Here is a 26032-nt window from a genome sequence, read left to right on the forward strand (position 1 = left end):
GTTCACAATACAAATTAACAAAAAAAATACAACAATGCATAGTGATTTTTTTAAATGAATTTTTTGTTCATTGGAATAAATTTGTAGACTAGAATTTTGTAGTGAATTTTTTTACAATATTGCAGTAAAAATAAATAGGAAACGGGCTGCTATTATAAAATAGAGCTAGATACCATCGCTTTAAATGTATATAATTTTTTTTACATACAATAATAAGGTTATATTGTAACAACAAATAAACTGTTGAAATTACAATAAATTATTTACCTAAATTTATCACTAATTAGATTCCTAAAAATGTTGCCAGTTAGAAATCATCTTCAATAGCTAGTAGGTAGCACCACATCCATAATATAATAATCATTATTATCTCGGATTGTTCACAGTGGCAACCCATGAAAAAAAAACACAATCTAATAAATAAGTAAAGATTGTAGGATGGCATCATAAGGAATAGTTGTTAAATATTTTTAAACTATGTATATTTGTAAACATACAAATGTAAATTTCTCGACTTTTATATTATCACAAAATTCTTTGACATTGAAATATCTATAAATGATCTCTCGGAATAAATCCAGTACAGTGGCACCTCGGTAAACGTCTGCTTTAAAATAAGTCCAACTTGGTATATGTCATGTTTGAACGCGAAACATTTTGTTTGGTATACGACCTTCGTTTGGAATACGACTTGCGTGCTTGCAAGAACTTGTTAGTTACTCGATTAACGCAATACACTTGTTTCTTTTTATGTGTGTCAGTATTGCAAGTATGCAAGAACCAGTATGTCAGTATCGCAAGTATGCAAGAACATGTTAGTTAAAATGAGTCACAACACCGCGCGATACTCTTGTTACTTTTTATGTGCGTCAGTATCGCAATTGCTACCCTATAGTGAATGACTCACGCATTAACTGTGAATTTAACGTGATTTTGAAATTTTCCCTTAAATTTTTATTAAATTCTTTAACCATGAGTTCTAAGAAAATTAATGATAGGGGCCAAGCAACGAAGAAAATGGTTAGGATCACAATAGAGGTGAAAAAAGAGATTGTTGATAAGTATGAAAGTGGCATACGTATCTGGGACTTGGCAGAAAACGATAAAGACTTAATGTTATCTTTTTAGTTATATGTATTATAAATTTTGTTAAATTTTCTGTTGAAATTTATCATTGTTTTAATCCAAATTCCACGTTTATCTATTTTAGTACTAAGCAGTGTTGAAATTATTTTATACAACCATGTCAATGTATAATATGCTAAAAAAAATACGTTTTTTATTTCGTGGGAACGGATTATTCATTTTCCCTTTATTTCTTATGGGTAAAATATGTTTGGTATACGTTTCATGATCTGGAATGGATTAAGAATGTATACCGAGGTTCCACTGTATTTGTATATAAAGATTTAGACATACTTAAAACAGTGTCAACTGTTCACAGTTGGCATGCGTAAATGATTTGCTGAAGAAGGCTTATGTATATGTATGTATATGGCTTAGAGTTTTCGCTTTTATATATGTAGTGCTTCATAAGTTTTTTAATTGAAAATTACTCAAATATAACCTATAAACCTATTTTTGGTGACATATTATAAATTTCCTCGCAAAAAATTTTAAAAGAGTATTTTTATCACTTTCACTTAATGTGATTTCATACTTGTTATGAATAAATAAACCATTTAGTTCATATTTAATAAGTGTTTTAGTTTTTTGTTTTGTCATATTGTATTACTTAGGATTTAACGTTTGCGACTCACGTTTAAAATTAACCCGGTGACCTTCAAATTGATGAGGCAATTTGGCACAGACGAAAAGGTTAATTTTTTGTAATGTCATACAAAATAATAAACCAACACAGAAAAAAAAATTCTGTGTGAAAAATACTTCAGATGTAACATATTTTAGAATAATCCTTAGTATTTTCACATTTGTCCAATGTGAAAATACTGAGGGCCATGATTTTTTCACATAATTTTCGTCATATCCTAAAAACTAAACAGAATATGAGTTCTCACATACATTTTTGTTATTTGTAATTTGTCTTATTTCTCTTAAGGATGTTTGAGTTTTTTCCTTACGTCTCCAGCTAATCAGAACTCTGCTGTAGCTTTTAAAATTAGATTTCGCTATTGAAAATGGTTTCTTCGCTGTAATTTTTATTATACTTACACAGACTTGCATAAGATACGGTTCACAAATGTGGTCCATATTTGTGAACATATGAGCATATTTAATATATTCTTTGTATATTGGAGTTTGTTTGAAGGAAAAAAAAAACAATTGCTCCTTAATCAGGTGGGAGAATTTTAAAACAATTGACTTGATTTTTGGATTTAAATCAAATTCTTTGGTATGTTGATAGTGCATTTGTTACAACTTGAGGTTTAACACAAGTGCCAAATTTGTTGTATTTATATCAAGCCAAACTTGAAAATTCAGCTCGCATGTAATAATTGTCACGTTTTGTCTACATGGTACATAATACAATTAAAACAAGTAAAATTTTATTGTTACAGAAAACATCCCGAATTGCTTGCCAATTGATCTGAACTCAGTAAATCGAGTATCTGCTGTATTATTAACCTTTTCCTCCCGGTGATATGTATTTACTACAACTCGACTTTAAAAAAGAGAATATCAAAATAAAATTTTATATCAATAGAATATCAAAAAGAGGGCTCAGAATTTTTGTATTCCTCCGTAGTATAATTACGTATTACATAAAATTATTCGTTTGCAGCGACTGAAATAAATGATTTGTGAAAAAATCGGGGATTAAATCACCAATACACAAATGTTTCTCAGTGCGAGCGTGCGTGCTGTGCTTTGCATATACGCGCATGTCGTAGCTTGTTTAGTAGTACTCAGATTGTCCTACGCATTGGTTGTGTCGCTACTCTAGCTATTGCAGCTACTTGCGATGTATTTTTTTCTCGTTTTCTGAGATACTTACATCACAAAATTGTTACATTTCAACTTCAACTATGGTCAATAAAAGCAACATTTAGGAATATTCACATTTTTCCCATTTTTAAATCTCATTTTCATATGGTGTACAAAATACATATCACCGTTGCATGTGGAAGTTTTTTAGCACCGTACGGGAAAGGTTTCACTCTCAAATTAAACTGTTACTATTATATAAAGTACGGTTGGCGCTATTTTGTAAACAGTGCAATATCTCGGCTTTGTTTAAGTAAGTCTTCGGAGGACTAGAATACGTAGTTGGTAAAGGTGGCGCTCCACGCGTTGACAGCTGTCCACGAGGGAAAGTTGGCAACAAAGGATTTGAGGATGGTGTTTGCTTTGTGCGGACCGTGTAGATATTGCCCCACCACGTTGACGTCTAGCAAATGCTCCGGAACATCTTTAAAATTATGCTGAAAATAAAACAAGTAAAATCAGTCTTGTAATGAAATCTTGGACAAAGATGAGAGTTTTAGGTTTATTTTATTAAAATATCAACAAATTTTTATTAGATTTTTTTTGACAATGTGACCATAACAGAAATCATCTCTTGCAAGGATAGCCAAATTATTGCGCAAATGTCCCAAACACCTTTTTTTATTCTGCTCGCTATAAGCTATTGTAATAAAATGTAAAAGGCCAGCCTTTAAAATTGTACTTATTATTAAATATGGCTTTATTTGACACCAAAATATGTAAAAGCCAATTTAATAAATATGTAATTTAATTTTTACCACTGCAATTTTCAACAATTGTTTTTAAATCGAATTTCAAATATTAATTCTAGGAAATTGTTTAATAAAACAGTTGAAAACTATGAAATCAATATAATGACAATTTGTTAAATTTTTAAATACAATATTGACACAGCATATAAAAAATGCACCTACAACATACAATTTTGGTGTCTATAAATAAGTTTTGTTATTGAGCATCTATTTATATGCAAAATACAATGGGCCAATGAAAATTGTGACTGAAATTGGCCAGATGAATTTGGATAAAATGTTTACTGAGAATAAATAAATTGTGAGTGGAACAAAAATTTACACTATGTAAATCATTGAACAAACTATGCCAACCTCCATTTGAAGTTTTCAAAGAAACAAAACTTCAAAGGTATCAAATAAATATTGCCTCTTTCTGTATTAAAAGAAAGAGGCAAATTTTATGTAATTATTTGGGTCAAGTGTCGTCAGTTGATTAAAAATTTTGTACAAAAATATTAAGGAAAGGAAAATATAAAGACAATATTTTTTTCTCTCATTACATTGAGGTTTTAAGTTCAATTAACTGAGGTTTTTTTTAATGAGATATTAAAAAATGAAATGGGACCATGAAAAATAAATGTTGACCCATTGCACCACTAATAAAGATGACATATTTTGTTCATACAACACACCACATTTTTAATTTTGACAATTTTTTATATACTTTATATAATTCAGACTAATTTACACACAAAATAAAAATGGTGAAACATACATATCAGCATAATTTTTGTTGTTGTTTGTAAGTTAGATCATTATGGCTCATCCCCAGGTATTTATGGAAGAGTGTGTTCAGTTCAGATTTGTGAAAGTTATTGTCATTCAGTTTTAATGTAAAAATCACTTCAAAGACAAATCGCCGGCTTTGTGAGTCAGTGACAAATCGACCCTGGCGACGATTTGCGGGCTTTGTGTTCCAATGGGTTAAACAGAGGCAAATGATAAAATGAGCGATATTAAATCACATTTTTACAATATATCATTCACAAACCAGAGTGTTTGCCGCTCCTATAAGTCATATTCTAAATTTAGGTCTTAGTATTTTATTTGTTGTTTCGGCATTAACTTTGAGGTAAGACATGTAACAATGATTAAAGAAAACACTTGTTTTATACCACTTGAGTTTTATTAAAGACTACATGTTTCAGAAGTTAAACTTCCATCATTCAGAGATTAAACAGACCTGAATGATGGAAGTTTAACTTCTGAAACATGTAGTCTTTAATAAAACTCAAGTGGTATAAAACAAGTGTTTTCTTTAATCATTGTAGGTCTTAGTAAGAAAAAAACTTGTATTCTTACCACAATGTCAAGATGGAAGTGCCATGGGATCTCGTGATTGGATCCGGCGGCAAAGTACACAAAATAGTTTTCTCTTCCGTTCCACGGCGGATTGGCAAGAGGTTTTCTGCCCGCCACGAGGCTCCAACTCTTCAGGGAAGCTCCCAGTACGGGAGATATCATAACCCCGATGTGATCCGGCCCTGTTCAATCACAAAACATGCACTCATTATAATAAGTGCGAGAAAAACACAAAATTACATGGGATAATACTACATTGCCTAAGCTTTTACAAAGTAAATAAGTATTCATTGATTGGACATTTAAATTGTAGAACTCCATAATTTATATTTTAAATATTAAAGTCAAACCACTGATTTTTAGGGTCTACTATGTTGTATATTTTATTTTGTATCAAACTGTTTGATAATGCCCTAACAAGGCGAAACAATTGTCACAAATCATATTTTTGTATTTAAAAAAATACATATTATTTTTTGACATCTCATCAAAGATGAAGAAGAATATGGAAGTCTGGGCATTTACGGGGCTGACGACCGTCATAGGCTGGTTTAAGTGATCACTTTACACACGTGTAACATTCACCAATTCTACCCATTATTGACAACCACACTAATCAAATTCTTGGAAATTCTATATATATATATGAACCAATTTTGTAACATTATTCTTGAATCACTAGAACTTCAATAACTACGATATATCCGTGAAAAAAGGTGCCAGAGCGCCGTTCCACTGCGTTACATGGTAAAAAACCCTGAGTTTAACTAAAACCAACTCAGCTCCATCAGATTAGAATCAGTTGAAGATGGGCTCACCCGTCAGGTTGAAGTGGAAGCGCTCGGCGGTGGAGTTGACGGTGTGTTGCGCGGTGAGGAGCAGGGCTGCGTGCGGGGCGGGTAGGGAGGGTGCGGGCCCGGCCAGCCAGTGGGTGTGCGCGATCAGGCGGCGCACGGGCAGCGGGTACGGCAGCCCGCAGAACAGCATGCTGCTGCACTCTCGCTCGCCCATCGGGATGGCGCCGCGCATCGACGGAACTGCACATTCAAACAACAATTCATTTCACACATGTTTTGGTTGTGCAACCACAAGTTTCAGCAAGCCAATCGTTAACATATCAGACATAAATAAATATCAGAAAGAAAGATACATATTTTCTGTTAATTGATGCCTGTATAAAATAAATATTGGGGATTTTACACTCTAATGTTTATTTAATATCACCCTGGGTTCCTGAAGCACAGGAGTGACCACCTTACCTTCATGTAAATAGTAATCAAGATAACACTGCGTCAATACAATGCAGCGCCCTATGCACCATTGGTTGCATATAAGGGTTAGAAGAAGAATTGTGAACAAAGTGTATCTAAGGAGAGGGTTTTTTTTTCAAATATTTTTTTATCATATTTGTTAATATACAATAAAAAATGATGAGCCTTGAACTATCAGTTATGGCAAAACAAATAGATTTTTTTGATTATTAAAATTTAAATTGTGAATTGCAGATAATTGTGCTTTTTTTCAGATGGAAATTGTATTTAGGCGTATCAATAAGTGGATTTTTGTTTCTTAGATTAAATCTCAGATAATTGTGCTGAAACTCGTGAACTTGATGTTTAAAATAACACAGCATCGATTCGATACACTGTCTTTTGCGATAGTGAGTATGGATCATGTTAAGAAGAAGGATTGTATTAATTGATTTTTTAATTAAAATTTAATTCTCACATGTAATTTTATCAGGGTATTGTTTATTTGGAGACCTTGGGAGAACAAAAGAGGTGTCGGAAGACCCCAAAAGAGATGGTCTGACGACATTGTTGCTGTGGGGGGTAAAAACTGGCTGCAAGCAGCAACCAACAGGAGGAAATGGAAAGAAGGGGAAGAGGCCTATATCCAGCAGTGGAGGTCAGAGGGCTCATAAAGAAGAAGAAAAACAGATTGTTTATTCAATGTTGGAATCTTTTAAGATTCGCCTGTGTCCTCTATTGAAGATATTAAATCTATACCATAATTAAAATGTAACTTTGTTTTAAAATCATTATAAATATTTTATTATAACTTAATTATAATGTCTACCGGTTTCAAAGCTAACCGCTTCTTTATCATTATTATCATAGTATTAATTAATCAGTCTTGGTAAAGAAGCGGTTAGCTTCAAAACCGGTAGACATTAAAATTAAGTTATAATAAAATATTTATAGTGATTTTAAAACAAAGTTACGTTTTAATTATAAAATGGATCACAAAGTTAGTAATTATTTTGAGAAATAAAAAGACTTTGTGTTTTGATCCACTCACATTTTTATTAACCAACTAGTTTCGGCAACAACCTGTTGCCCTCTTCAGGGTTTGATTTATGACTTATTTAGTCATAAATTAAATAACTTGTTTAGACATAAATTAAACCCTGAAGAGGGCAACAAGTTGTTGCCGAAACTAGTTGGTTAATAAAAATGTGAGTGGATCAAAACACAAAGTCTTTTTATTTCTCAAAATAATACATCAATATGATCCACAAAGTTAATGCTTCAATATTCAAAACGAAGTTAGTGCTTCAAATATAAATTACATAAATGTATACCGTTCACTGTAAATCCTATCTTTGAATAAAATAACTCATTACCATATCCATCAACTGAGTGCGGGCTATTGGTGTCCAGGTCTATTATCCAGAATCCAGAACTCTCCGCAGTGACGTTCCCGGAGATGTCCAGGAAGGTGCGCTGCGTATGGGTGACCATGAAGCGCTGCGGCGCTGGGCGGGACACGTCGCCCGAGTACGGGAAGCCCCACGGGGTCAGAATGATGAGACCCACGCTGACTAGAATCACTCCGAGGAGCCAGTTCACCTGGCAATTCAAAATGACACATTTAAAAACAAAATGCAGTGTATACCGATATACTTATAATAATAATAATAAAACCCTTATCCGCACCCCAATGGTGCATGGGGCACTGCGTTATATAAACGCAGTGTTATCTTGATCGTTTACACATGAAGGAAAGGTGATTCGCCCTCCGCTTCAGGTACCAGTCCAGGGTAATATTGAATATATGTAACAGTGAAAAAATCACTTATATTTATTTTACCCCCCTTGGGAATCGAACCCGGGACCTCCAGAACAGTAGCCGAGCATGCTGATCATTACATTACGGAGGCGGACAAATACTTATAATACATACGTGATTCCATGCCATTATGACATCGGCTCATTTCGATTTTAAAAGTCTGCAAGTTATGAATGTCAATTCTACTCAAAAACTTTTATCACAACTATAAAACCAATAAAAAATATTTTGAATTATGTAATATTATATCTAGAAGAGGAGAATCTCTCTTTGTTGGAAAATCTTTGCAGCCGGGTTAGTATTATCGGGTTCAACACGGGTTAGTATTATCGTTAGTATTATCATATTATTAATATTATCGAGTTAGTATTATAGTTAGTTATTATTATCAACACGGGTTAGTATTATCATACAGGGATAAGTTTTAGTATCTGAATAGGCCATGGTAGTTCAAAAAATAAGAAGGTACATATGCGTTTTCAAATTCAAATAAAAAGAAATTTTGGTCATATAAGGCAGTGCTCTGCAACCTTTCCTCGCCTATGACACACTAAAATTCTTCCTAGAATTCCGCGGCATACCAAAAACTAACATATGAACCATTAAAAAAATATATTATACATAATAATTATTATGTATATTCTACATTTTCAAAAAAAGATAATACATATTATGAAAAATAATTCGTCATCGCGTATTATATAAATTGTGTACATATTATGTGTTTTATTTGAAATACATGGTGAAAAAATATTAAATGTCAAATACATTGAATTTGATCACGGCACACCAGTTGCGGAGCATTGATATAAGGGACACCCTTATATCTTTATATAACACTCAACTATGAAACTAGCATCGCTGGTTCGATTCTTGACGATTTGATTCAAGAAAGATTTTTTTCAATTGGTCTGGGTGTTTGTGATTTTACATTTTTACTTTTCTTAATTTCCTACATGCGGGTAAGCCTTAAAAAAAAAAACAAACTTAACACCTTAATTATTTAAGTATTGATGGAATGGTGTCAAAGTAGAATTTAACAACACTCCATATCTAACAATGAAATTGAAAGATAGAAAAAAAATAATGCTTACCAGTTTCCAGGGTGACTCAGCTCCGAGTACAAGAGGACCAACCCATCCCAAAACACATACAAACAGCGTTCCCACAAGGGCTGCAATCACTGGCTACAAACATAAATGAACTATTTATATATGTACACATTTCAATCTTACAGTATTCATAAACTAATTGATTTCCACAACTTATTACAATCACATATCGTAGACCCACAGGATCTTGTGTTAATAAAATACACAGATAAAATTTGGCTATTACCTCTGGATAGAAGCTAGTGCCGGCCCTACCCATGATTGGAATGGCCATAGAAATAGCTCCGATGATCAGATAGTAAGTTTGGATGAAGGGAAGTATTATGCCCATCAAATACATGAGAAGTCTTCGCCAATCTGAAATAAATGAAATCGTACATTCAATTTTCAGAAAAATAAAATCAAGTTTTTAATTTAAAGAGTGGCAATTATTTTATGATGAAAAGTTAACTGCTATGGTCAATAATTACTGACAATAGCCTTCCATGAGTTTTTTGGTTTTCCTCTCAATGTCCTTTGAAGAAGATCCATGGCGATCGCCTGCTTTACAATATGTTCAGATTCTCTATGTCTTATGTGTCCATACCATCTCAACTGCCTTGCCTCTACCTTGCTATTGATATCAGTTACAGCCAGGCTTCCACAAATGCGTGAACTCTTTATTTTATCTCTAAGGGACACTCCAGCAGACCATCTAAGCATTCGCATTTCGGCAGTTTCTAGTTGCCTAGAGTAGTTGTTATACATCGTCCAGCATTCGGAGCCATAGAGAAGTGCGGGTCTGACAATTGTTTGGTAGACTTTTCCCTTAAGCTTGGCTTTTGACTGACAATAGTATAATGCCGAAATATGGTATATCCCAATCAGTAAAGTACTTCAGTTAATTCTCAAGAGCAAGACAGGGAGAAGACGTGGCATTGGCAGAAAACAACCAGATTCGGAGAAGTTTAGGAACTGTTCCAGATAGCATTGGATCACCAATATCCGAGGGCCAGACAGGGCACATGGTGATGAAAAGTATTGATCTCACCATTCCAGCGAGCTCCGATATAGTGTCTCACCAGCCCCGTCAGCGAAGGGCACAGCACCCACAGCAGAGCCAAGAAGCCGGAGCGGATCCCCATAACGAGGCACAGTATCAAGATGGAGCCCCACATCATGGACACGGCATCAGCATACATCTGTACCAGGGTCCACCCTGCCAACCGCGGATTCTAAACAACAACAAACAAAATAATAATAAACACGGTGTATGAATATAATTGATCAATGTAATTGAAGTCAGAAAATCAAATAATTATTGTTGCCTACTTGTCATTTCAAAATAATATTTCTTAATAATGTAAATGAACGTCTCGTCATGGGTTCTGCCTATAAAAATTTTTAAAACCAACAAAATAAAAATATTTTCTACTCACAAAATGAAACCTCCCTATGTAAAAAACGTTCTATCTGTAATATGTAATTACATACTAACTATTTTTAAACGTTTAAAATATTAATGTTAGAATTTAATACTCTACGGGTAGGATCCTTAAAACGATGAACAAAATCTATATGCAGAGTCTTTATAAATTGCAAGAGGCCTTTGTTTCCTCCCTTTTCTTTTAACCGCTGTAGAAGTATATGATTGGTAGATTTTATTGACAGATTGGGAATAAAATAGAACATTACTATAAAAAGAGAAATATAGAAATAACAACTGTTATTTCTATGTTTCTTGTGTATCAACATACGCTGTGCATATTGATGTAGATACAATCACAGTATAAAATACATCTCCTCAAACACACCTCATTGGATGGGTATACATACTAAGACACTGAAAAGACATTATTTAATGTCACACTTTGGACAGGAAAGGTATTTTTACTCATTTGGTCGATTGATGCTTAAGGACAGGAAGAGTATTTTTATCTTCTGCGCCGGCTTCATTTCAAAGGCAGAAAATAAGGAATTTCCAATTTTTTTATGAATATTATTATTTACCAATCTCTTTGTAATGGTCTTAACTATATGGACATAATTATCAAATCCCATCGCCTGCAAAAAAAATACCGGTCTGATGGAATGGAATTTTTGGAAACAAAAGAGTGACTTTATACTTTTTGATGTTTACATCCAAAACATTTATTTTTAATTGGCACATAGCGCTTTACATTATAATACGCATTCTTAAAACAAAGGAGAGTTTAATATTACCGCTCTTTCTTTGGTGGTGGCTAGGAGAAGGCAAATGGCCGGGACGCAGACAGTCTGGGTGACGTACAGGGTGTAGAGCCATATGGGGCGCGCGAACCACGACATGGCGCGCCCCAGCGTGGTGAGCAGCGCCGCCAGCCCCACGCACGCGCCCACCGTCAGCAGCCACGACACCGCCAGCACCAGGCACGCCTTGCGCAGGCTGCCCGCATACAGCGTCAGCCCCGCTGCGATACACCGAGATACACCACATTAATCCATGTACAGAGTGTACAAAATTATGTAAAGTGTCCTTATAATGTTAGGACTTTGTGCCAGGTTGTGAGATAGGGTTGTTCTTTATTATTATTATTTGTTATGTCCATCGTTTGTTAGGATTGTGATAGGCGTGTATCAAGAAAAAATATATGTGTATGTGTGTATATATGTATATATGTGTCGTTACTTGTGAAAGGGATCCGAAATAGTGTCGATCAATAATGGTTGAGTGGAAATGCGATGACTGACCATTTTCTGTAAATGTCTTTGCACTGTTCCGTGTTTGTCTGCTGTGCTGGTCGGGGTTGTGGGCGTCTGTGTACCGGCCAACGTCGAGTCGGAATCGGATCTAGGTGACTAATTGAACTAAATACTAATCCTTTTCACTACCTACACCCGGGTATTTCTAGAAAATTTGTTGATGGACTTACAATCTTGTATTTATTTAGATTGGCAGTGACAGGTATATTGAAAGCTTTTAAATGTAAATTCACAGTAAAATCGGGATACAATTTTATATTGTTTCACATTGCGCGGACTCAGCCATGAGGTGGTACGAATTTATATGATGCAAATTTTAAAACTTCTCATAGTGGAGCCTATACTTTGTGATATACACTAATCACTTCATTACAAGGTTTTATTGTATTTTTACTGTTTCTGACTGACTGACGCTCAAAAGAGGTGGAATATAGCTGATATTGAATAACTACTACAATTCATAATATTGGCTTCTGGTCTTATTTTCTTCTGGATTTTTGGAGAATGTAATTCTTCCTTCTTCTTCCTTCTAACCCTTATCCGCACCCCAATGGTGCATAGGAAACTGCATCGTTTAGAAGCAGTGTTATCTTGATCGTTAAATACACTAAGAAAAGGTGATCAGCCTTCCGCTTCAGGTACCAGTCTAGGGTCATATTAAATAAATATAAAACTGACAAATCACTAATATTTATTTTGACCCTCTTGGGAATCGAAACCGGGACCTCCAGCATGGTAGCCTAGCGCGCTAACCACTACACTATGGAGGCGGACTGAATGTGATTCTACAGATAAGAAATTATGGTACCAGTTGTTGAGTCGAGAATTGATTAATATTCTCAAAAAATATGATAACCTACCATTTTTCTTAGCAGCGGCGATGTTGAGGTACATGTTGGCAATCATAACAGATATGGCGAAGAAACCGATGAAACTCGCAATTCCCACCGGCACCCTCACAACGAAGGCTCCCAAAATGTCAAAAAACACCGGCTGCCCATCGTTGGAAGGTGACTCGGCTAGCTGGTAGCCATTCGATATACCTGAAAAAAATAACTATGTCATAAAGTATTCAACATTAGCTACATCATTATATCTAATGTAAAGTGAAAAGTGGAATACTTACACTATGTTTTAAGTTTTTTACTGACATTTCTTGGTGGAACTGCATTTTATATAATAAAAAAATAACACCTAAATAGTTTTTTCAACATAATTTTATCCTCCAAAATAAAGCTTGACAAATAAAATTTATTTATAAAAAACTACAAAGTTGTTGTATTTAAACTTTGGTCACAGAGGTTGAGGAACAATATTTAGTTTTTTTCACTTTCAAATTGCAGTCCGGTTGTATACGTAGAGAAAAGACACCATAAATATTTTTTTTATAAAATACCTATTTGTTTATGTAAAATTAATCATTGAGGATGATTAAAATCTGCTAAATGATTGATCTAAGATATTAAGCAAATTGTAATATATGATATTGAGAACAAAAGTATAAAAAACCTTCTCATATACAGTTTAGTAACAAAACTAAAATATTTTAAAAATCCATGGATTCCGTAAATTAATCATATTTGTAGAAGAATGATTCACGGGCAGAGAGTAGTCTCAATATTGGCCTTATCGGCATTTGTGACCTTTTCCAGGAATATGAAAAGCAAATACCAAGAGATAACTTTTGTTTTAGTAGAATTCAACTCACCCAACGTCAAAGCAAGAATATTGTCTCCCGTTCTCTGAAGTGTTCCCAGAGGAATCTGGTTCACATTATCGAACTTGGTATGGTAGACATATCCGTTGGAACTCCAGGCAAAGTCCAGACCCGATACGTGCCCAAAGTCCCGGAATATTCTAAAGTCCGTATCTCCCGGGATGAGTCCACTTTCAAATATTTCTTGAGCTAGGGATGAGGCGTACGGATACGGTACAGTTTGAGAATAGATCTGGAAAGTAGAGATACAAAATTCATCATTTATGTAGGAACCAAAAGTATTATTGATACCCTGAATATGTTTATGTGTGTATCTAGTGAAACTACTCATAAAAAATAGACTGACTATGAACTCACAATGAGTTTTTAATGACAAATTGCAAATAAACATACACACTGTTTTCCTTTTGAACATGGAAAAATAATATTACTTGGTAAAAAATTATATATCTTATTATTATAAAATCATAATTTTATATCATTATTTTATAACAATATAAATATATGTGTGCGTATGCGTATTAGCTTTATTACTAACACTAGACATGTTTTTATGTATTAAATGGTGTAAAAATTATAATGGACATAAAAATAAATTATTAGCAACTATGATTTCATCTAAATGTTTTCTACTAGTGGAGTTAACACAAGTACGCTCTTTTTTGGGAATGCTTTTCTGTTTTTTTAGCGTGTTTTTTTCCTGATTAAATAATATTTTTGAACTTTTGAAACATAACTTCTGTTCTGTCTCACTATTCAAAATATATAATACTTTGTCTTTTTGAATTTTAAGAATTATCTTGTGGCGTTTTGCTTATTTATTTGTAAAAAAATGCTTATTAATACACTATTTTTTGACATCTCATCAAAGATGAAGAAGAATATGGAAGTCTGGGCATTTACGGGGCTGACGACCGTCATCGGCTGGTTTAAGTGATCACTTTACACACGTGTAACATTCACCAATTCTACCCATTATTGACAACCACACTACTCAAATTCTTGGAAGTTCTTTATACATGAACCAATTTAGAAACCTTGTTCTTGAATCACTAGAACTTCACTAGAGACATCTATTGGTGAGATGTAAAGAAGCTTTTTTATCAAGCAGAAACTCTTATATTAGTATGTGAGGTCCAAATCCTGGATTATAATCACACACATGAGAAACGCCAGAAAATACCATTTTCATTTTTATTATTTAAGCTTATAATTTGACCAGATAATTTATTTACAACATTTTGAGTGTGTCCAAATACTTGTTCACAAAATCTGGACTATCTCCAATTACAGGAGCTATTTTCACACTATTTTTTGACATCTCATCAAAGATGAAGAATAATATGGAAGTCTGGGCATTTACGGGGCTGAAGACCGTCATCGGCTGGTTTAAGTGATCACTTTACACACGTGTAACATTCACCAATTCTACCCATTATTGACAACCGCACTACTCAAATTCTTGGAAGTTCTTTATATATGAACCAATTTAGAAACCTTGTTCTTGAATCACTAGAACTTCAGCTTGAGCTCCTGTAATTGGAGATAGTCCAGATTTTGTGAACAAGTATTTGGACACACTCAAAATGTTGTAAATAAATTATCTGGTCAATTTATAAGCTTAAATAATAAAAATGAAAATGGTATTTTCTGGCGTTTCTCATGTGTGTGATTATAATCCAGGATTTGGACCTCACATACTAATATAAGAGTTTCTGCTTAGTAAAAAAGCTTCTTTACATCTCACCAATAGATGTCTCTAGTGAAGTTCTAGTGATTCAAGAACAAGGTTTCTAAATTGGTTCATATATAAAGAACTTCCAAGAATTTGAGTAGTGTGGTTGTCAATAATGGGTAGAATTTGTGAATGTTACACGTGTGTAAAGTGATCACTTAAACCAGCCGATGACGGTCGTCAGCCCCGTAAATGCCCAGACTTCCATATTCTTCTTCATCTTTGATGAGATGTCAAAAAATAGTGTGAAAATAGCTCCTGTAATTGGAGATAGTCCAGATTTTGTGAACAAGTATTTGGACACACTCAAAATGTTGCTTATTAATAAATAATAATAAAAAAAACCCTTATCCGCATCCCAATGGTGCATAGGGCACTGTGTCATATTAAGACAGTGTTATCTTAATCGTTTACAGATGAAGGAAAGGTGATCAGCCCTCCGCTTCAGGTACCAGTCCATGGTAATATTGAATAAATATTACAGTGAAAAAATCACTTATATTTATTTTACCCCCCTTGGGAATCGAACCCGGGACCTCCAGAACGGTAGCCGAGCGTGATCACCATTACACTACGGAGGCGGACAAAATTATTAATAAATACCCTATTGTAATAATGTAACCTCCAAAGACTCAGATAACTACTATCTAGTGTGAATATGGGCTTGCAACCCCTAGCGCTCTAACATTTATTGCTTCTCTACATTTTTTTGAAAAAGAGAGATATTTGTGTTTTATATATAAATATTTCGTTGATGTGGGTTCAAACCTAAAAACTCTGACTCAAAGGCCGCGACACTAATCACGGGACCACAAACCGATTCATATATATGTATATTTCCTATATGGTAATAATATCATTCACTCTGGGTTCCTTCCTTTCAAATATATTCCATTACACCCTCACATCTAGAGTGCATGACTGATCACACATGATGGAGTTAAAACAACATCCTTTTGATACGGTAGCTTATGCACAATTTGGGTGCAGAGAAGTGTTAAGAAAAAGGAAGAAAAAAAAAAGCAATAATGAAAGGGCTAAAGGAAAAAATTGGTACCACACAAGTTAAATATAAAAAATATAATAAAAAAAATAAATCGGTAATGTATGCAATATATTATGAAATACAAATTTCGAAGCAGATAATGGTGATAGTAAATCTATCACTGATCATTAAGTAGTGTGTTACGCATATATAGATACTGAAAGATAACAAAATATTTTTTTTGTGAAAAAAGAGCAAACTCCCCAAATGTTTACTTTTGTTATCTCAAATAGATTCCAAGTAAGATTGCTTTTTCGCAACTACATATCCATATATAAAATATCGATGACCGAAAAATAATAACTTGCATCTGACATTTATCGTGAAATATTCAAGGACATTATTTTTCTGCTTCTACACATTCATCTTTTTTACTGATTAAATAAAAATACAAATCAGTTTGCTTCTAATTATTTCATTTCAAACAATGATACGGATATCTTCAAGATGAATTCTAAATTCTACTAATTCTAATCATCATAACAATATTGAAAAATATTAAAATATTTTACCGGAAATTTTAAATAAAATTATACAAAAAAGAGCTGAAAAACAAAAAGCAAAATACAATTTTATTTTTTTAATAAAATTAATTTGAATGAGCTACTGACTGCTTCCATTCTTTTACTTTTTCTGGTGGAAATTTCGATCTGCACAATGTTTTTTTGGCATTTCTTTCACTCTACCAAATGTAAGGAAATAGAACACTTAAAAGCGTCTCCGGCTCTTCTCTACCAACAGTTTGTAAAATACGCTTTTAAGCATTTCCCGCAAACAATGTGTTAACAAAAATAGCTAATTACTTTTTAAATTCATGACCTGTATGCCTACATAAGGGATATTTTTCTTCAGGACTGTTTTGGTCAAAAAATGAGTAGGAATTGAATTTTTGTCCTGAGAACTAGTAGTTTAGATCTTGGGTACTGAGCTGGCACAGACGTGTGCCAAACACATGGTTTACATTGTTGAAGGTGCCATCAATCACCTCACCTCCATGATCCAAGGATTATTAGGTCCAGCTTGAAACAGGACTTCTCTCCCTCCGGCACCACAAGCTTCCAAATTGATAAAAGCCCTCACTTCAGGTGCCCATCTTTAAAAGAAAATATAGGTTGTTTAGACATTTTAGCATCGCATATTTAAAAAAAAACAATCTAAACAAGATATATTATCAACAAGAAACATAAATAAGTTAATATAATAATATAAATAATACAAAAGCAACAAGAAAGAAAGTAATATGTAGTATTTTTTTTTTAAAAACAAAATATCTGTACATCATTTTGTAGTGGGGCTAAAAGCGATATGGTGGGATGTTTTATGTCACGGAACGAAGAGATTATATACCTATTTTCAATTGTTTTTCGTAATTACTGGGTTTTGTTAGAAAAGCATTAAAATTGCCATTGAATCGCAAAATAAAACAAATCTCACTTGTGTTGAGTTATGAAGCCGTGCGAAGCCTGCATGAGATTCTCCTCGGCACCGTTAAACAAGAATATAACATTATGTCTGAGTATCTTAGTGGACTTGGACATCACCCTGAGAATTTCCAACATCACCGCACACCCCGCTCCATCGTCACTGGCTCCTGGAAAATTTCTTTAATTGAAACCCCACTTGACCAGAAATTATCCATATGAAGTAAGCTATTCGCAACATTTTGAGTGTGTCCAAATACTTGTTCACAAAATCTGGATTATCTCCAATTACAGGAGTTATTTTCATATTATTTTTTGACATCTCATCAAAGATGAAGAATTATATGGAAGTGATCACTTAAACCAGCCTATGACGGTCGTCAGCCCCGTAAATGCCAAGACTTCCATATTCTTCTTCGTCTTTGATGAGATGTAAAAAATAATAAGTAAGCTATTCATGAATATCTCCATGAGACATTGTTATAACGTTGTCACATGTGTCCCACTTATATATGAGTAGTCCACTTGCAAGCCACGTTATGTTAAAGTTTTTTAGCCAATGGCGGCAGCCCTTGGAAGATTAAATCTTCTACCGATTTGAGCTTTTTTGAGAGATTTTAGAAAGTGAAATATCAATCGGCAATGTTAATTTTTCTATTCCAGTTTATTCCTAACTTGATGACTTTTGACAGATTACGTTAAATATGGACATTATTATTTATTTTCTACTGATTGGAACCATTTTCTAAAAATCATAACTTTTTAACATAACGTGGACTTTTGCAATTGGACTACTCATATGACGAACCACAAGAGACAACAGCTAATGTATCGGTCATATTAACCAGGCTTGCAGGCAGTATTTCGTTTTTATTATACATATGAGATTGAAATTATTTACATTTATAATTTATATTTGAAGCACTTACATTGTGATTTTTCATTTTATAATTTAAATGTTACTTTGTTTTAAAATCACTATAAATTTATTATTTGAGTTTGATTCAGGTGTCTTACAAGTTCTTCGTAACATTATTTGTGTTTGAAATTTAATCGTAGCTGCATTAATAAGATACATTACATAAGCGTTTTGATTTAAAATTTCTTGCAGGTGTCTTAAGGAGAAATATTTTTTAAAAGGAGTGGAATATTTTAGGGTCTTCGGACATTTTCAGGGCTCCAGCACTCGCATTCTTACAAAAATTTAAACATAATCAAAATACTGTTAAAGTTTTTACTTAGTCTGAAAGTCATTTTACAAAAACAACAAGAAATTATTGCGTTTCAAATATCTAAGCAATTACGTCCCAAACTTTATTTTTACACTTTGACCCACTAAAATTTTTTAAAACAAAACAGGTAAAATAAATTTGTTAATTTTTTTTTAATGTGCATATGCATATTACGTATAATTTATAAAAAAACATTTACTCCTGCTTAGGTACTTCTTAAATACGGAAAGTATGACGCTGATTCAAGTTTGCTGAAAGTAAACGGAAAAAACTTCGCTCTTAAATCCGCTTTTCCTTGTTATATGTGTATATTTTTGTTTTTTAGATAAACCTGTGTTAAAAAGTCTGTTTTAGATTTATTTGTATGAAGTTTACCTCAGTTAAATCAACTAAAGCTAATGGGCTTTCATATAAAGAAACATTCTTTATTGGTTCATATTCAGACCCGAAGATGGAAGCATCTGTAACATCCGAAACTAGTCGTTATAATAAATATAACTCAAGTGGTAAAACACAAATGTCCTCATTTACAATTTCATCCTGTCTTACCATAAATTGAATGCCGAAACAATAAATAAAATGAAACATTCAATTTAAGAAAGATCTCCCTGCAATTAATATTTTTACTGAAACTACAATATTAAGTCCATTCTTCATGTATTTTAACTTCTTTATAACCAACATTAATTTATTATTTTACAAAGTTTTTTTTCTGAGATTTATCTGCCCTAATACCGATTTAGAATTCCACCTAATAATAAAATATTTGGTGTCCAATATGACAGCAATGAATTATTATTTAAGAAATTTCTTCTTCTTCTTCTTTCCATGTTCGCTCCCTAGGTGGAGCATATGGCCAACACGAGACGTCTCCAAGTCACTCTGACACGCGCCATCTCCTTGGCTTCCTCCCAGGTCAGTCCGGCGTCTCGAAGTTCCGCTGAGTATAGTCGGTGAATGGTCGTCAGCGGCCTTCCGGGGCGCCGGAATCCTCGGGGTCGGAAGAAGAGACACGAGGGGTTGATGCCCTCAGGTGGCATTCTAAGGACATGTCCCAACCATGTCCACCTTCTTCTCTTCAGGACTTCCAGTATGAGGGGCTGTTGAGTTCTTCTCCTCACATCGTCATTCCTGACGAAGTCATACCACTTTATACCCAGTGTTCGCCTCAGGCACCTATTTTCAAAACTTGCTAGTTTCTTGCTTTGAGCTTTGGTGAGGTGCCACGACTCACATCCGTACAGCAACACTGTTAGGATGCAGGCGTTAAAGAGACGACACTTGGTTTTTGTCGAGTAAAGCAGTGAGTCCCAGATTTAAGAAATTTACAAATTCCTAATGTGTAATGTAACTTTTCACATGCAAAAAAAAAAATTCTGAAAACCAGCGACAGTGCAGCAAATATTTGAAAATGTTTTCCACATATGTATGTTATAATATTTTTAACATAACATTTATTTATTAAATAATAAAATTATATGAACCGCTTATTAGAAGTTTTCTAAATAACTAAAATTTTGCCATGATATATACGATTTTTGATATGATTTTAAGTTTTAAACAAATTCTGTTAGTTTTTTAGGCAACTTTTAAACCGGGTGACAGGTCTAAACCGATTGAGAAACACTGACCTAAACCATAAAAATCAGTGCCATGATAAGCATCACCAAAAACTTCTGTACAGTCACTGCTGATACTGAAGTAGTTAAAATCGATATAATATGCAATAAAATACTAAACCGCTACATTTTGTATGTTATCTAAGAATTTTTTTCTTATCTCGAACATAAACATGCATATTTTTAGGTAAATATTGGTATTTCAATATTGACCGATATTCATATTTAAAACCTTCTTCTTCTTCTTCTTATTGTAGGCCTTAAGTGTATACTTAAATTATGACTACTTATATGTTTTTTTTAATGAATTCATGTGGAAAAAACTACATAGTTGTTATTTTATTATATAAAATGCAGTTCCACCAAGAAATGTCAGTACAAAACTTAAGTCTAATAAGGAAGTGTATTATTTTGAACTATTTTCTTATATAACTTGATATATCATTATCAATATTTTGAGAACAAGGCCAGTAAAGTAACAGCTGGTAAAAAAGTCCATTGTTTACATGGATGATCTAGTTATTAGAAATGGACTATAGCCACGTATAATAGATAAAAACATGGTTATGTATTGTAAAAATAAGAGTAAATTCAATTTTCATTCAAACCCTTATCCACACCCCAATGATGCATAGGGCACTGCATCATATAAACGGAGTGTTATCTTGATCATTAACATATGAAAAAAAGGTGATCAGCCCTCTGCTTCAGGTACCAGTCCAGGGTAATATTAAATAAATATTAGAGTGAAAAAAATTACTTAAATTTATTTGACCCCCCCTGGGAATCGAACCCGGGACCTCCAGAACGGTAGCCGAGCGTGCAGACCATTAAACTACGGAGGCGGACAATTGAGGAGGTGGCGTATTGTAAAAATAAGAGTAAAACATATTATTAAAAAAAAATCCTTTAGTTAATAACCAAATAAATTTTCATTATGGTCCATTATTTGATTCAACATGGATTAAGCAAGATTTGTCAATACCCAATTCAAACTCCGCCCACTCCTTTCAACCTATATAAACCCGGTGTACTTTGACTAACATCCCTAGTGCATGTCAGACCTCGGCTCTTAATGCATGTTTGTTCTGCAACTGACCAAAATCGCATGTGATAAACATTTTGTGTAGTTGTAAGTGTGTGAATAGTGCTATGGTGGCGACGGGTAGTATTGTTTGCATGCTGTTGTAGTGTCCTGACGAAGAGACAGGTACATCTCAAAACCGGTAGACATAAAAATCTCGGGGAGTGTTTTTTTTTTTTTATGGGGATTGCATTTATTATTTACCTTGCTTATTATGTACAAGGTTTATAGATCATTTGGTGGATTTTTGTTTCTTCTAGCTAATTAAATATGTTTTTATTTGAATCTGTGTTGGGAACAGGAGGGATAATCTAGTGTGGGCCAAACAGGAACTTCTCAGCATTTGCTCATTGCTGGGAGGAAACCACGTAAAACTCCTCAAGGAGAAGGCGGACTGTTGAATGTCATCAGCAGATCTTTCATTCTACTAGAAAAGGGTTTCGGTATTTTGTGTCCTACTTTGGTTTATGTTACCAATGTCCTTGACTATTTTTATCATGTATGATACTGCCCCTCGTGACAGTTCCTTATGAACTATCGAGGAGTGGTTATATACAAACATTACTAACATTATTGTAAAAAATAAAAATAAAAGTAAAACAAACCTGGGCTATCGCTGACGGAATCAAAATGACAGTTTAGAAGCAGAGAATGCGGAGAGTTGATACGAGATCCGATTCGAACGACAATGTTTTGAACATTACGATACACACTCGTCAATCCATCCAGAAACTCTAATGGAAAAGATCCGCTGGCTTTCTGCACGTCTAGTTGAATCACGTGGATGTCTCTGGCCTCCTCCATAATCTCGTGAATCTTCTTGGTCAGCAGGTCGACGGCCTCCACCTCGCACTCGTAACTCCCGCTAACTCTCGGCCCGAGGCTGGTCAGATCCACCAGGTCGTCCATGGCTCTCTGGGCTATGAACCTCCCGGGATTGCTCTCCTCGTCCGATCTCTTCAGCGGCTCGGGGAGGATGCGCTCGATCACTACCACGGAGACCATCAAGCACACTGCCAACGTGAACACTCCCACCAGATTAAAGAAGCTGATTGAAGGCTTACTGACCCTGGTCTTGGCATTCGGAGGATCATTGTAGGTTGAGTATCTTGGATTATTATCTTGATGGACTCCCCTCTGGCGAACCTAAACCACAATTCATAAAATTAATTTTGAATTTAAAAAAAAAACAATCATTTATTGAATTATTTTTTTGAAATCTCAACATAGAAGAAGAATATGGAAGTTTGGGCATTTACGGGTCTACGACCGTCATAGGCTGGTTTAAGCGATCACATAAGATACGTGTGCGATTCACCAATTTTACCCATGATTGACCACACTACTCAAATTCTAGGAAGTTCTATACATACATATATATATATATATATATATATATATATATATATATATATATATATATATATATATATATATATATATATATATATATATATATATATATATATATATATATATATATATATATATATATATATAAACCCGATATATAAGCCCGAAACCATGAAGAATTCCAGTAGTGATCATGTCTTTAAGAACAGTGTTTGTCGATGGTTGCTTCTCGTTGGAAGGGACAAGGTAGAAAGTGAATTAATTAAAGTCCAGGTGTAATTATTTTACTGTAAAACCTTTATACTGTAAATTGTTATTGTATCTATTGTATGTAATGTATATAATCTTATAATAAAAAATTTAAAAAACAAATAATAATAAATACAAAAAAATTGTATTAACATGTAAGTATTTCGGCTCAACACAGGCCATGCCTAAAGAGCCGTAATACATATCGCTCACTCCTTTCAAGAACGTCATAAATCTAAAATCGACAATTTTCAGTTGTGCATGTTTTCGGAATGCCCAGAAAATTTACTATATCCCAGCAAAACAGGCATATTTTTAACTTAATATTTACCCGCTACACGGCAGAAAGTGTTGTTTTTGCATTTTGAAAAAAAGGTATTGTTTTATTATTTTTTTATATTTACTAAATATTTTTGAAATGGAGAAAAAACCCTCAGGTTTTACCTAAAAAGATTAGTTGCACAGTAAAAAGTTCAATAAGTGGCTTGATATTTATTTTTAATACATTGCGTTATATTTTTAAACTTTAAAAACGTTATCCTGAAAAATCAAGTTTTGTGATTTATGACGTTGATGAAAGGAGTGAGCGATATAGTAAAAAATGGATCTATGAAATAATTCAATAATTTTTTTTAAAAAAAAATCTTATATCAATCAAGATTTGTCACATATCTTATTTATTCGCCTTATTCGTATTGCCATAATAACTAACTAACTCATTACAACTGGTTTCACACTTGAATCCTAATTCTTCATAGCAGTGCTGGACCTACAAGCTTCACTTGACACAGCTATGCCTACGACGCTTACAAGGGAGGGAAGAATAATATGTCCCTATTAATTAAACTGTCCGCCTCCGTAGTGTAATGGTCAGCACGCTCGGCTACCGTACTGGAGGTCCCGGGTTCGATTCACCCCATGAGGGGGTCAAATAAACATAAGTGATTTTTTCACTCTTATATTTATTCAATATTACCTTGGACTGGTACCGGAAGCGGAGGGCTGATCACCTTTCCTTCACGTGTTAACGATCAAGATAACACTGCGTTTATATGATGCAGTGCCCTATGCACCATTAGGGTGCGGATAAGAATTTGAATGAATTAGTTAAACTAGAATACCTGCCATTTTTAAGTGACAGGTCGCTAGATCCGACACCGCTTTTTAGATAAAGATAGATATGTTAGCTTATAATTTTCTTAACATAAAAATATTAACAACTAAATATTAATGAATTTGACATTGGAGTTTTAATAAAATCTCATCAATATTTATAATTGTGTCGGGTTGTGGTCCCGTGGTTAGTGTTGTGGACTCTTGAGTTTCTCGGTTGGAACCCACTCTACCACAATTTGATGCCTATTTTGAATAATGAGCCGCTTAGGCTCACAGAAATAGTATGAAATTTAAATATTTTTGTAAATAATAAAACACACAAATACTTCTCTTTTTATTTAAGAAAAAAAAAATACTTTTGAGTTTTACTCGGAGGCTTTATTTTTGTAAAAAAAGGTGTGGAAACATATATTTTGTAATGTAAAACTAAGGTATTAATGACAAATAGATTTTTTTTCAATTTTCTATACAGTAGGATTTCTTTAAATTTTATTTTATTTGTTTGTTCACAGATTTCATTCAGAAACTCTATTTTGTTTTTTTAATAAAAATATACGAAAACACTTTTGCGCAAATTATTGATAAAATAAATACGTTTGACTTGATTGATTGTTGGAGTAAGTTCATACCAAGGGTGAGGTTAGTGTGAAATGAAATCAGACAGAATCCGTACCCAAATCATTTATTAATAACAAATTAATATTGATTAATAACACACATAAAAAGGTTTACCTGAGACCACTCCGACATTATGAAATAAAATAGTAAAGGCACATGAATATAAATTTAGACCGATTTGTAATGAATGCGCTCTAGCCGCGTAAAGGTACACCAATACACTTATCACAGAGTTCTCGATTTTCTTTTAGAAACTTGTTCCTCACTTAAATTGAAAGCGGCGAGAAAACCCGACACCGCACGGCACGACTGCGCTCGGTTTACAATGGTTCACAAATCGAGTGACATTTGGACTCATAGATTTTTGAATCTGTCAATTTTCACCATAGATAATAGATAGATAGATAGATAGAAAATCCTGGTTGTCTCTAGGGCGGGGAGTACGAAAATTAAAGCGGGATATTCGATGTTAATTCACTAAAATAACTCACTAAACAAACTAACACTACTAATAAAACTAACCCCACTAACAGGAATATAGTACTAACACTTGAAATGTAAAAACTGTACATAAAAAATAAGTCGACACTGGCTAGAACACTCAAGATGGGTGAAAAGCAATTATAAAGAAGAAGAAGAAGATAGAGGGGCAACTTAATTCTCCCCAGGGGAAGCATATGGCCAACACTAGATGTCTCCAACTTACTCTGTCACGCGCCATTCCTATTTCTTTTTCTTTAGGAATAACCCGCAAAGCTTCTATTTTAGATGCTCGTCTCCAGGTAGGATAGTAAAGAAAGGGAAGGTAAATGTAAAAAATACATTACAAACACTTAGACCAATTGAAAATAAATCTTTCTTAAATTCATTTTGCAATTTGCGAGAATCGAACCCGC

At 33.8% G+C, this 26032-nt stretch overlaps 1 protein-coding gene across 1 annotated transcript; it reads right to left on the minus strand.

Moving 5' to 3' along the window:
• Positions 1-1709: 1709 nt before the first annotated feature.
• Positions 1710-25479, minus strand: LOC148304584 (endoplasmic reticulum metallopeptidase 1-like). Its single transcript, XM_088268070.1, has 14 exons — positions 25251-25479; positions 22406-22946; positions 17879-18035; positions 17435-17537; positions 13656-13896; positions 12808-12990; positions 11429-11655; positions 10257-10440; positions 9453-9583; positions 9209-9301; positions 7669-7894; positions 5861-6079; positions 5043-5224; positions 1710-3383 (listed from the first exon to the last, which is right to left on the minus strand). Exons 1-14 carry the CDS (start codon positions 25266-25268, stop codon positions 3216-3218), a joined length of 2673 nt encoding a protein of 890 aa, XP_088124196.1. The 5' UTR covers positions 25269-25479; the 3' UTR covers positions 1710-3215.
• Positions 25480-26032: the final 553 nt, after the last annotated feature.

This window comes from Brachycentrus maculatus, unplaced genomic scaffold, assembly GCF_059751285.1.
Source record: "Brachycentrus maculatus isolate JH-2025_06_01 unplaced genomic scaffold, ASM5975128v1 h1tg000311l, whole genome shotgun sequence".
NCBI lineage: Eukaryota > Metazoa > Arthropoda > Insecta > Trichoptera > Brachycentridae > Brachycentrus > Brachycentrus maculatus.

Excerpts from the sequence above, each read along its gene's own strand:
- LOC148304584 (XM_088268070.1), bottom strand. Across the intron at positions 17,538-17,878 it reads GGCTTCATAACTCAACACAA|ATGGGCACCTGAAGTGAGGG; the intron begins GTGAGATTTGTT and ends TTTCTTTTAAAG. Across the intron at positions 10,441-11,428 it reads CCACCACCAAAGAAAGAGCG|AATCCGCGGTTGGCAGGGTG; the intron begins GTAATATTAAAC and ends GTTGTTGTTTAG.